At 46.9% G+C, this 13,441-nt stretch overlaps 1 protein-coding gene across 6 annotated transcripts in view; it reads right to left on the bottom strand.

Moving 5' to 3' along the window:
* The window catches only part of CCDC157 (coiled-coil domain containing 157), a 57,683-nt gene extending 44,242 nt beyond the window's left edge, over nt 1-13,441 (bottom strand). For 2 of the 6 annotated variants that reach the window (XM_061563615.1, XM_061563617.1), the window contains exon 1: nt 2,903-3,402. Coding sequence is in view for 1 of the 6 variants with exons in the window: in XM_061563613.1 (XP_061419597.1) it covers nt 2,446-2,616 (171 nt within the window). In the remaining 5 variants the exon portion in view is untranslated. Of the gene's footprint in view, nt 1-2,445; nt 2,792-2,902; nt 3,403-13,405 lie in introns of those variants that run through there. The other 4 variants (XR_009755985.1, XM_061563614.1, XM_061563616.1 and 1 more) reach the window with 4 other exon arrangements.

Genomic DNA, 13,441 nt, shown 5'->3' with positions numbered 1-13,441 from the left:
GCGCGCGCCGATGACGCGGGCTGCGCTGTGTGGAGATCTCTGGCCACGTGGTGTCCGCGCTTCCCGCCAATTGGTGGCGGACCCTCAAAAATGGCGCCAACTTCAAAACTTTTGGCGCGAAGCGCCTTCTGGCGGGATCCCTCCAGCCGCGCTCCCTCCTCCAACCCCGCAGCCGTCCCTCCGCCCGCTGGAACGGAGATTTCCGCCAAAATCGCAGTGGCGGCGAGCAGCAACTCCGCCAGGCGGGAGTGTGCGTCCTGTAGGCTGGTGTCGGAGGCAAGCGGAGCATCGGCCATCGCCGCGAAGTGCTGCATCGGCGGCAACTCCTCGTCCTCTCCTCCCGAGGTTGGTGTCTCCGGTACGCCGTCGTCTCCCCGATCTTGCTCGTGGGTACGGGTAGTCTTCCTTGTGTCCATTCTTCTTGAAGACAGGTTTACTTCTGACGCCAGTTGTAAAGTAGTAACTCGGCGGGAGACGACTTCACGGGTAGCACACTCTTTTATTTCACCAACTTATAGTTACACGGGTGACTAACACCCACTTAGTTACACGGGTGACTAACACCCACTTAGCTACTCGGGTGACTAACACCCACTCAGCTACACTGACACGGGCTCTCACGCCCCGTAGCCTTCCGGAACACACCCGGCCGGGGTGTCCGTCACCGGCTCTGGGTACCACCGTCCCGACCCACACGGGCGTCGGACTACGGGTCCCCCAGTCTCGGCTCCGAGCCACACAGGGCCCCGGTCCTGACAAGGACGGCGGGACTAGGGGTCTCGGGCCACTACCTCCTCCACTCCGTCTTCGGTCTTCAACTGGTTAACAACAACCTCGAGTGCTCTCGCGCGTCCCACTTTATGCACCTCCTGCGGACATCGCTGAGAGCACCCATCCTATTTCACCAATCACTGCACGCTGGCTACGATCCTCTTTTCCCACCTTGTGTCAGCGCGCCTCACCACCGGCGCGTGCGTCCATACCACGCCCACATCGCGTGCCCAACCCCGCGCCCCGTGATCCATCACTGTCGGCGCACGTCAACACCACCACTACATATATGTGCTTTCTTGAGCAGGGGGACCTTGCGGGCGCTGCAGGATTTCAGTCCTTCACGGTGTAGTGTGTTACCAACTGTTTTCTTGGTGACTATGGTCCCAACTGCCTTCAGATCATTGACAAGATCCTCCCGTGTAGTTCTGGGCTAATTCCTCACCGTTTTTATGATCATTGCAACTCCACGAGGTGAGATCTTGCATGGAGCCCCAGGCCGAGGGAGATTGACAGTTCTTTTGTGTTTCTTCCATTTGCGAATAATCCCACCAACTGTTGTCACCTTCTCACCAAGCTGCTTGGCGATGGTCTTGTAGCCCATTCCAGCCTTGTGTTATAGGTCTACAATCTTGTTCCTGACATCCTTGGAGAGCTCTTTGGTTTTGGCCATGGTGGAGAGTTTGGAATCTGATTGATTGATTGCTTCTGTGAACAGGTGTCTTTTATACAGGTAACAAGCTGAGATTAGGAGCACTCCCTTTAAGAGTGTGCTCCTAATCTCAGCTCGTTACCTGTATAAAAGACACCTGGGAGCCAGAAATCTTTCTGATTGAAAGGGGTTCAAATACTTATTTCCCTCATTAAAATGCAAATCAATTTAGAACATTTTTGACATGCGTTTTTCTGGATTTTGTTGTTGTTATTCTGTATCTCACTGTTCAAATAAACCTACCATTACCAGCAAAACGTCGTACTCAAATTGTAAATGTTGTGGATTCACTCTTCAGCATCTTCGGGCAAATCTTATTGGCGAAAAATATTGCAAGTACTCTGCACAGACCTGGTTAACTAGTTGATGGGTGGTTGGAGTGCAGCAGCACCTTGCGTTGTTTACCCTATGCATTGTCATTAATTCTATTGAAGTAATTTTTTTATGGCTGCTTGTTTTTTTCCATTAATTGTATCCCAATTGTGATATAGGTGTCATGCCACGAGTTTCACAATTCATTATATAATTTAGCATCATTCTGTAACGAACTTGTTGGGCAAAGTCTTTGGAAGTTTAATTACAGTACAGGTAGTCCCCGATAACCACAATGCGTTCTTGAAATTCTTTGTGGAAGGAGAAATCGTGTAAATCGATCACTGATTTCCCATAAGAAATAATGTAAATAGGGGGTGTTGCATTCAAAGCCCCCAACTTGATCGACAAATTCATTATTATTACCGATTTATTATGACTATATTTTGGTTAATGCTTTTTATTGTTGCATTTTTATGTATATTTTCATGCATAACATTAAAAAAGGAAAGAAACAATGATGAAAGTAACCTAATGTAAAGAATACCGTAGTCTGCGTATGTGAGCTGAGATGGGTGGAAGATAAAGACAAAACGTAAGAATAGAAAACGGATAAGTGCAGCAGGGGTGTAGTGCACCAATGCCATTACCACTTTCTTCCTTGTACTTGTGTAGTGACTGGGAATATCACTGTGTGGTGCCGGGCCTGCGAGGCCACCGTGGGATGTATACTGTTGTGTGTACACCCCGGACACGGGGTGTAGTACCAGTCCTAGTGGGGCCTTGGGTGAGCGCTGGTTAAGCGCGGTGGCACCACGCATAGCATACGGTGCGGGCTCCTGTTGAGAGAGCGAGAGAGTGTCAGCCAGCTAGGGTTACGTTGGGGGCATTATACTCTGGCTGACCTGGGGACATGTGACCAGATGATACTGGAGGGGGGCCACCGGTGGAGGGGGCCAATCGGTGGTCACATGGTCCGGGAAGAACTCTCGAGAGCCTTCAGGCAAGAACGAGAGAGATCAAGTAGGTGGGCTAGGTGAGTGGCAGAGCCAGCCCCACACCGGCGCGATATAAGGGGGGGCCCTGTGAGGGGCTCGGGGTTCTTACTGTTGGAGAGGCAGAAGATCCACGTCAAGCTTGAAGAAGCCTCCAGCCACGCGGTCCGGGACCCAGCTTGTGCTCTGGACCGGGATAGTGGAACCACGTCTAGTTCCGCTGTAGCGTGGTTAGTTGGGTGGTCACCACTCGAGGGTATGTTGTGTTAATAGCCCTGGAGTATGTTGTGCAAATCTAACCTATAAAAAGCATTCTTTATCTGTCTGTCCGTCTGTCTGTCTGCGTACACTCGCTCGCGGGGAATTTGGCTCTCGGACGGTGGGGTTGACATCGCGGTCCAGCCCCCAGCCTCAGCCGGCTGGGCAATCTAGGCGAGACCGGGGGCTCTGCACGGGACTAGGCGTCGCCACGGCACTGTCAGGTGAGGACTTTGTGCTATAGAGTCGATATATACTGCTACTAGCGGGAAATACCCAGCGTTGCCCGGGGCAAAAATAGATTTAAAAACTTCTGAAAACTTAAAAACATCACATACAAATGAAAATAAAACTCATTTAAAATAAAACCCAAGCATGCCAAGAATCGATGCTTTAAATCGCGCAAAGGAATCACAGGTTGTAGATTATCTTAAAATCGTCTTGAAGCGACGTCGCGCAACAGAAACATCCTGGATAAACCAGCAAATCATTAAAAAAAACGTATTACAACGCTGTGTGCTCAAATCCCAAGGTGATGCAAGTCAAACAACAACAACCATAACATAGATTAACCATGTTTTCTAAATCACAAAAATGAAGCTATAAAAACAATGTAACAACAGTAATCATAGGAACTGTGATTATCATTTAACAATAAACGATATACATAACATGTACGACCAAACTTGCAGCCATAGCTGGCAGCATGACACTCCCAGTGTGAGCGAGTCAGTGGTAGTGTGAGTGAGTGTATGATCTGTGAGTCATCGTATGATGAGTGAGTGTATGATGAGTGAATTAGTCTATGATGAGTGAATGGGTCAGTGGTTGTGCGAGTGAGTGTATGATGTGTGAGTGAGTCAGCGTATGATGAGTGAGTGTATGATGAGTGAATTAGTGTATGATGAGTGATTGGGTCAGTGGTTGTGTGAGTGAGTGTATGATGTGTAAGTCAGCATATGATGAGAGAGTTAGCATATGATGAGTGAGTGTATGATGAGTGAATTAGTCTATGATGAGTGAATGGGTCAGTGGTTGTGTGAGTCAGCATATGATGAGTGAGTCAGCGTATGATGAGTGAGTGTATGATGAGTGAATTAGTGTATGATGAGTGATTGGGTCAGTGGTTGTGTGAGTGAGTGTATGATGTGTAAGTCAGCATATGATGAGTGAGTTAGCATATGATGAGTGAGTGTAAGATGAGTGAATTAATGTGTGATGATTTCTTTAAACAAAAGGAAGGAGCAGCAATGGGCTCTCCTTTATCTCCTGCTATAGCAAATCTGTACATGGAAAACTTTTAAACAAGAGCACTTGCCTCCAGTACATTAAAACCATCTTTTTGGTTTAGATATGTGGATGACACTTTGGTTGTCTGGCCACATGGTAAAGATACACTTAATGATTTTCTAAATCATCTCAATGCACAAAACCCGGCCATCCAGTTCACCATAGAAATGGAGGTGAATAACACACTCCCGTTCCTAGATATTTTGCTTGGACATAGCCTAAATGATAAAATAACAGCATTTACAGAAAGCGAACGCACACTGATGCCTATCTGAATGCAGATTCGCATCAAAGCTTTCGTGACTGCAGGGATTCATCTTCTTGGTTCTTTCGGTAAAGTCACGTGTCGGGTAGTGGAGGGTTACGACACATTTATAAATAATGCGATCTAAACCAAAAACGTTTATCATTAGATACTACTGCAGTCAGTAGTTATTACAAGCGGCAAGTCCCCAGGACAGGACGGCATCACACCAGAGGTACTGAAATGTGCGAAACCCGCCGTCCTCACAAAACTCCATGAACTTCTCTGCCAGTGCTGGGAAGAAGGAGCAATGCCTCAAGACATGAGAGACTCCAACATCATCACCCTATATAAAAACAAGGGTGACCGTGGGGACTGCAATAACTACCGTGGCATCTCCCTGCTGAGCATCGTGGGGAAAACCTTTGCCCGTGTGTTCCTCAGCAGGTTACAGATACTAGCTGAGAGGACGTATCCTGAGGCTCCGTGTGGCTTTAGAGCAGGAAGGTCCACAATTGACATGCTCTTCTCCTTGCATCAGCTACAGGAGAAATGTCGAGAACAGAGAATGCCCCTGTACTTGGCATTCATTGATCTTACAAAAGCCTCATCAGTAGGGGAGGCCTTTTCAAACTCCTCAAAGTGATCGGCTGCCCACCAAAGCTGCTGGCAGTCATCTCTTCTTTCCATGACAACATGAAAGGAACAATACAACACAGCGGCACCACCTCAGAGGAATTTCCCATACTCAGCGGTGTAAAGCAGGGGTGCGTGCTTGCCCCAACACTGTTTGGCATCTTTTTCTCACTTATGCTCACTCATGCCTTTGGGACAGCAGAAGAGGGAGTCTTTACTCCATACAAGATCTGATGGTAAACTCTTCAATCTTGGCCATCTCAGATCCAAAAGCAATGTCTGCAAAGTCCTTTTCAGAGAACTCCTATTTGCTGATGATGCCGCGCTGACAGCTCACACAGAACAAGGTCTGCAGACACTCATCGACCACCTTGCCAATGCCTGCAACAACTTTGGCCTGACAATCAGTCTGAAAAAGACCAATGTCATGGGCCAGGATGTCAGAGACACCCCTTCCATAAATACTGTATTGGCAGCTACACCCTGGAAATCGTTCAGGACTTCACCTACTTGGGTTCTACCATCACCTGCAATTTGTCCCTTGTCACAGAGATTGACAAGCGCATTGGGAAGGCGTCTAGAGCTGTGTTCAGGTTGACCAAAAGAGTGTGGGAGAACAAATCTCTAACGCTCAACACCAAAGTACAGGTGTATCGGGCCTGCGTCCTTAGCACCCTCCTCTATGGATCAGAGTCCTGGACAACATACGCTCATCAAGAACATCGACTAAACACATTTCACCTCCGATGTCTCAGGCGCATCCTCGGTATCAGATGGCAAGATCGCATTCCAAACACCTCAGTCCTCAACTTGGCCAACATTCCCAGCATGTACTCTCTACTCAGTCATATGCGCCTGAGATGGCTTGGACATGTGCGCCGCATGCAGGATGGCAGAATACCCAAGTATATCTTGTATGGCGAGCTGGCATCAGGCACACGGGTCACTGGTCGCCCGGTCCTACGCTTTAAAGATGTCTGTAAACGGGACATGAAGAGCTGCGACATCAACCCAAATGACTGGGAGAAAACTGCCGGTGACCGACTCAGCTGGCAGCAAGCTGTGAAAACAGACCTCAGGAGAGGCGAGGAGAAAAGACACACTGCTTGGCAGACCAAGAGGGAGCGACGTAAAGAACAAGCAACAAACACCTCTGGAGCTGCCACCGCATTCACTTGCAATTGTTGTGGCAAGGATTGCCACTTAAGGATTGGCCTACTAAGTCATTCTAGGCACTGCAAAACCTACAGCTGACCTCATAAGGCGCAAAAGAAATTGTCTCTCGAGACACAAAGGCCTATGACAGTTATTACTGTAGAGCCAGATACTACTGTAGAGTCAGATACTACTATAGAGATCCTACTCACTATATTGTATGTAGGGTATATAGGTATATATGCCTACGCGGGGGTAAAAATATTTTTTGAGGGTGGCAGGGGGGTCGACAATTTTCGGAAACCTTTTAGATTAACTATTTACCCCCCCACTTTCTATAACTTTTTTACTTATAATTTTGTTGACAGACAAATAGAAAGACAAACCGCACGCCGAGATTTCACAATAGCTTAGTATTTGTGTATGTATATGTTATGTTTGTAAGTTGAGAAGTTTTGAAATATATTTTTCCGTCGGGGGACCCCGGGTACTTCCCGCTAGTCTTCTTTTTTTCTTCTTATCTATAAAAGTATCCGCGCGCTTGCGGGGGATTTGGCTTCCGAACGGTGGCCTTCACGTACAAATTTTTTTGCCAGGCAGCACGCCCTAAGCCCCGCGGTGGGAATAGGCTATTCCGTTTTCCCATCCGTAAACTTTCAAGTAGTTTAATTAACACATTTGTGCCGTTTCTATTATTAATTATTTACTTATTGCGCGACATCGACCGTACCAACTGAGAATTGCGTGGGGGGCGGACCCTGCCAAGTCATGCGCGTTCGCTAGACCTCACGGGGGACATTTCCTTTTACGCCTTTTACAGCCAATACATACACACATAACGCTGCAGATATTTCTTCACAGTGTGATGTCCTCTTTGCCGCCCCCAACACCATGCGTCCAGTTTATACTACAGACTCCGTAGATAATAATCTTTTAGTGCTTACATAGCATTATTCTTGCACGGGCAGGGGATGCTGGGGGGGTGTGGGGGTAGCGGCCCAGTCCCTAGCCTGGCAACGTGCCAACTCCGCCACCTCGCCAATGTAGGCTAGGAAGGTAGCTACGCATGGCACAAGGCCTCAACACGGCTATGGTAAGTATAAATTTCCTTGCTTCTTATGCTAACAACTCACGTCCATTGTTTACTATTGTTAAACACGTTAGTTGACAAACATGTTTGTGTGCTGATAAAAAATGTGCTTTATTGCTTACTATTATGAAACAAATATGTTGCCAGATATTACAATATTTATCTTTGTGTGCACATACCAACTCTGCTTAATTGTTTACTATTATTAAACTAATCAGTTGCCAAATCATACTATAATAATGTTTGTGTGCAGATAATTACTCACGTTCATTGCTTACTATTATTAAACAAATAAGTTTTCCCATATTACAATTATTTGCTTACTATTATGAAACAAGTTGATAGATGTTACAATAATAATGTTTGTGTGCACAAAACTCTTTTTTTATTTTTGGTTGCTAAATTTTCACTTTCTTTTCTGCGCTTTTATGATGCTGCGACGGTCTACTGCCAGTCTATGATGTGGCCTGCTGCCTGCTGATTCATTAACGTCAGTGCACTGCCAACCTATCATCTACACTGCTAATTTTCCTTTTCACCATTTACAGTGTATGCCAGTCTATAATATGTTGCCTGCTTCTTGACCTCACTCAATATACTGCCAGCCTTTCATGTCGACTGTAGCAATGCTTATGTTATTGAGTCGGCATACTGCCAGTCTGTAATCTCGACTGTTGCCTGCTTCTCAACTTACCTGCGCGTACCGCTGCTCTTTAATTTACACTTATTTCTGATTATTTCTTCAATGTATTTATATTGTTTCCATCGCTCTCGTTGCGCTATTTACTCATACGTAGTACTGCGATACTGATAGCTGTGCCATCATCGGGGATTGCTGTGCCCATCGATGTGTGTCTTTGAGTCCATATGTGTGTGCGTGTAGAGCCATGCGTGTCTTTAAGTCCATGTGTGTGTACGTCAAAGTGTGTGTACGTCAAAGTGTTTATGTGTGTGTGTCAGTCCAAGTGTGTGTGTCAGTCAATTTGTATGCATATCAGTCGCTGTGTGTGTGTTAGTCCATGTGTGTGTGTTAGTCGATGTGTGTGCATGGCTCCATCTAAGTGTGTAAGTCAATGTGTGTTTGTGTGTCTATGTGTGTCAGTCGATGTGTGCATGTACGTCCATGTGTATGTGTGTCAGTCCATATGTGTGTGAGTCGATATGTGTGTGTTCATCTATGTCTGTGTATCTAAATTAGATGTCTGAGTGTCACAGTCCATACATGTATGTGTGTGTAGGGCTATGTCTATGTAGGGCTATGTGTGTGTCAGTCTATGTATGTAAGTCCATGTGTGTGTTTCTTCGTCCATATGTGTGTGTGTAAGTACATGTGTGTTTACGTCAATGTGTGTGTGAGTCCACGTATGTCTGTGTGTGAGTCGTTGTATGTGTGTACGTCGATATGTGTGTGTAACTCCATGTGTTTGTATCTAAAGTGGATGTCTATGTGTGAGTCTATATGTGTGTGTAAGTCGATGTGTTTGTGTGTGTGAGTCGATATGTGTGTGTCTCAGTCCATGTGCGTGTGTGTTAGTCGCTGTGTGTGCATGCTTCCATCTTAGTCATTGTAAGTCCATTTCTTTGCGTGTCTGTAGGTCCATGTGTGCATCTTAGTCCATGTGTGTGCTATATTGACCTGCTCAAGGCCTATGATACCATCAGTAGGCCTGGCCTCTGGGTTGTTCTTCGTGCTTTCCGAGTCCCTGACCCACTGCTCACCATCCTTAAGGACCTTCATGATGGTGAGCGGCCCCGCATCAAACTACGTGGCCGTGAGTCAGAGCCATTCCCTGTACACCTTGGGGTGCAACAGGGATGTCCTCTGGCTCCCACTTTCTTTTACATATATTTGGACCACGTAGTTAGTGAAGCCTTCAATGGCTGTACCGGAAGAATTTCCATCTCGTACAGATACAATGGGAGGCTGATCGATGTCCGGGTGCAGTCTAGGGATGGCTCCCTATTGCTCAACCACGTTATGTATGCCAATGATCTGCTAATTGCTGCTCACTCGGAGGAGTTCGAGGTGCTGCTGCTGAACCTGGAGCTTGCCACCAAGAGGTGGAGCCTTACCATCACGGCCCACCAAAACTAAGCACCTGCCTGGGTATTTTCTACCATTGGACACTCCACCCCCACAACTCCCAAATGGTCAGGGACGGTTGTGGAGATAGTGGAGAGTTTCCCATACCTTGCCAGTGTGCTAATGACCAGCTCCGGTTTAACAGCAGAGGTCTCACTCCTAATCAGTCGAGCCGCATTATCTTTTCATCGGTTGCGTAACGCTGTGTGGAAGCTACCTGCTCTATCACTCCGCACGAAGCTTCAGGTCTTCTCGGCCACGGTCATTCCCTCCCTTCTCTACGCTTCTGAAACTTGTGGAACCTAATGGAAGATCTTCGCCGGTTATAAACATTTAGGATGGCCTGCCTAGGATCCATCCTGGGTTTAACCAGGCTGCATTGTGTGAGCTCACAAATCCTTGAAAGATGTGGACAAAGTCCCATCGGTGAGCTCCTCCAGCAGGCATGGCTGCGTTGCCTGAGTCATGTAGCCGCATCCCCAGCCACCGCATGCCTAAACAGCTTTTGTTCGGCCGGATCGAGGGGGCTAAACGGGCGCGGCACAGGCTAGAGAAGATATGGAGTGATGTGGTACAGGAGGGTGTGGAGCTGAGTGGACTTGCTGATGACTGATACCAGTGGTGTCAAGATCGGCCTCTGTGGAGGAGGCTCCTGAAGGACGCTACTGGGCAGTTGGAGGCAATCGCTCTCCAACAACAACGGAGGGTGGAGGAGCGACGCTCACAACAACGAGCGGAGCGCCGGGTGGCTAAAGCACAGCAAGTTGCCACAGTCGGGGCCACAGGTGGTGCATCACCCAGTCGTCTCAGTCGACCTGCGCCATCTGGGTTTGCCCCGTGACCTCCTGCCAGCGGGCGTTCGACACTTCACATGGCCTCAAGGTGAACATAGCCTGGCATGAGCATTGTGGTGACATCACCACCACTTAGTGGCGAATGGCGGTTGTTGTTGTTCAGTCTATGTATGTGTAGTGGTGATACGCGCTGGGATTAGGGATCGTATGCCAGCGCGTAATGATTGGCTGTGTATGTGGTGACACGCGCTGACGGTGGAGGATCAGGGGTCAGCGCGGGGTCGTGGGTTACGGGGTACTGATTGGCTGTGGGCCGGTGACGCGCTGAGAGGGAGTGACCGGGTGGCAGCGCGGTGTGATTGGTGGAGTAGTGTTAACACGCGCTGGGGAAAACGGATCGTAGAGAGAGTGCGTCGTGATTGGTTCACTAAGGAGCGATGCTCACGTCGACGTCCGCATCAGCTCCGTCTCTCGTGAGCAGGGGCTATAAAAGGGGATGCACACAGGCGTAAGGGCAGTATGTAACCAGCGAAGAATGAAGACGGGGATGAAGACATAGGGCCCTGCGGTACCTAGTCCCGCTGTCCTAACGGGACCGGGACTCTGTGTAACCCAGAGGCGAGTGTATTGTGTGTAGCCATAGGCATAGAGTCTACACGAGCCGAATGCATTGTGTGTAGCCAGAGGCATAGGGTCTACACGAGTCAAGTGTGTTGTGTGTAGCCAGAGGCATAGAGTCTACACGAGTCAAGTGTATTGTGTGTAGCCAGAAGCATAGAGTCTACACGAGTTAAGTGGAGTGTATAGTCCAAAGGATAGAGACCACCCGTTGTATTGCGACACGTCAAGATTTAATAAAAGTGTGTTACCCGTCAAGAAGTTCCTGCCGTCAATTCAAATACTTCATATGTATGTGTGAGTGCATTTGTGCGTGTAACTCTATGTGTGTGTGTGCGAGTCGATTTGTGTGTGTAACTACATGTGTGTCTGCCTTTTTCGCCCGGGCAACGCCGGGTACTTACCGCTAGTAGTTAATAAACGTGTTGCTCCTAAGAAATCTGCGACTCCGTTGGACTCACTACACTTGTACTACAACTAGAAGCATCACCACACTTCTCAGCCTAACCATGCATTATGAATACACTATTTTAAATGTTAAAGTAAATGCAGAGGTATAGAATTTCTAGAAACAACGCACATACGTATGAGCTCGAACAAGGCGGAACAAAGACTGAGTGGGGTGGCTCGCTGCTGCTGCTGCCCGTTTACACGCCTCGCGCTAGGGTACTGTATTGTACGCAGGAACTTGGCGAAATTCTACAAAAAATGCGTGAAAACGTGTTAAGTCGAGCGTGTTAATCGGGGACTACCTGTACGTTGAAATGCAGGATAAAAAAAACTAGTTTTTTAGGAATTCCAGAATCCATTTTGATTTCCAATTCCCCCCCCCCCTTTATTTTGTTTTAGAATGTGCTATTTCTGGATTAATACTGCATGAACAATTCAAGATATAAGTGATATAAATAGAAACAGAATGAACTTAAGGTTCTGAATGGGCTGTTACCTAAATGTTAATCAAAACTTTAGGATATCTACATATATTGAACAAAATAATACAAAGTATATTATGAAAATCATAACCAATAAATAAACGCAATCCACACACAACTACTTGAATACTAACCAATAAATAAACGCAATCCACACACACATTTAAACACTAACCAATAAATAAACGCAATCCACACACACCCAAAGAGTAATACATAGTAATTCACACCTATAACTTTAAAATGTAACTAATTATCATAATTCACACAATGACGATTTTCATATTTACCACCTCACCAATAATGTATCCTTCTACATATACTAGTACAGGACGTCACGTTGACATAATGACTGTTAATCATGTTTTTTATATTCATAAAAAGCACAATTGTGTAATCTCCATTCCAATCCTGTATTTGGAATCGATCGTAGAGTTGGAGTCAACTCCATTTCATACCAAAAATGCCAGGACAGTAATTGATTCCAAAACTTAACAAACGCATCGGGATTAATTATTCTGTAATCGACTCCCCATCCTTAACTTTATGTACAAAGCCACTAAAGATCCCCGTCTGGCCTTAACGGATTGCTAGGGAAAATGCTGTTAGCGAGCACTTTTATAAGGCCAGCACTACGCCCGGTCGCCTTTGTCTCCCCACTGGCGATGTTTAAACACCGCACCAGGTACTCAATTGAGACTGGTTGAGCACTCATAATAGAGATTTATTTTAACGAGCACCTATGAAGAGCAACACAAAACACGAGGGGATGACCACCACGCCCGGCTGCCTTTGTTTCCCCTTAGGGGAGGCTCAGGGGCGATTCAGATAATCATCACCGGTCTTGGCCATTAGCGAGAATGCAACGCTGGTTCGCCGGGTTCTTAGTACGGCGCTCTCACCGCTACGCTACACAAACGCATGGACAGTGCACACTGACACTTCTTAACAGGGCTACGACGTTTAGGAAGCTATACAGTCCAAGACACTGCCTGCGTGAATGATTCCGATATTTAACGAGCTCGCAAAAAAACTGCTCTGCACTGAAAATACGACTCGTCATTGTAAACAGGTCGAATTCACGCCGGAGCAGCTGTTACTGAACTGCTGCAGTTGTGATAGGCCTCGGCCGACGGGGGTTGGGCTGCGTTATGACCCCATGCCAACCCGAAATCTCACGATGGTGCCGGCTTCGTGTCTCCGAGCTATATCCACGGCATCGCAGGGCTGATAAATGGCGTGAGATTGTATATACGTCTTCATCCATCAGTGGATAGAACATATACTAATTTACAAACTGCACACAGTGTACCCGTACACTGTACATACAGTACTCGGGCTGTGAAACTTCCCGCTCTGCACTGTAGCTACCGTATTTCCATACCAAACGTTCGTTAAACTGGTCAGCATACCGTAACATAGCATCTTAAGAAATACGAAAATTTTCGTTATATATGTAAATATAGCAATTCTCTTTAAAACTTTACACGCAGCAAAGTTGAACATTGGCCTTACCTGCTGCTGCGCTAAGTGTTGCCATGGAGACGACGC

The sequence above is a fragment of the Lethenteron reissneri genome, chromosome 31 (assembly GCF_015708825.2).
Source record: "Lethenteron reissneri isolate LAM-NWPU_2019-01 chromosome 31, ASM1570882v1, whole genome shotgun sequence".
Lineage (NCBI taxonomy): Eukaryota > Metazoa > Chordata > Hyperoartia > Petromyzontiformes > Petromyzontidae > Lethenteron > Lethenteron reissneri.
The sequence above is the reverse complement of the archived record's forward strand: the minus strand, read 5'-3'. Positions and strand labels throughout refer to the sequence as shown.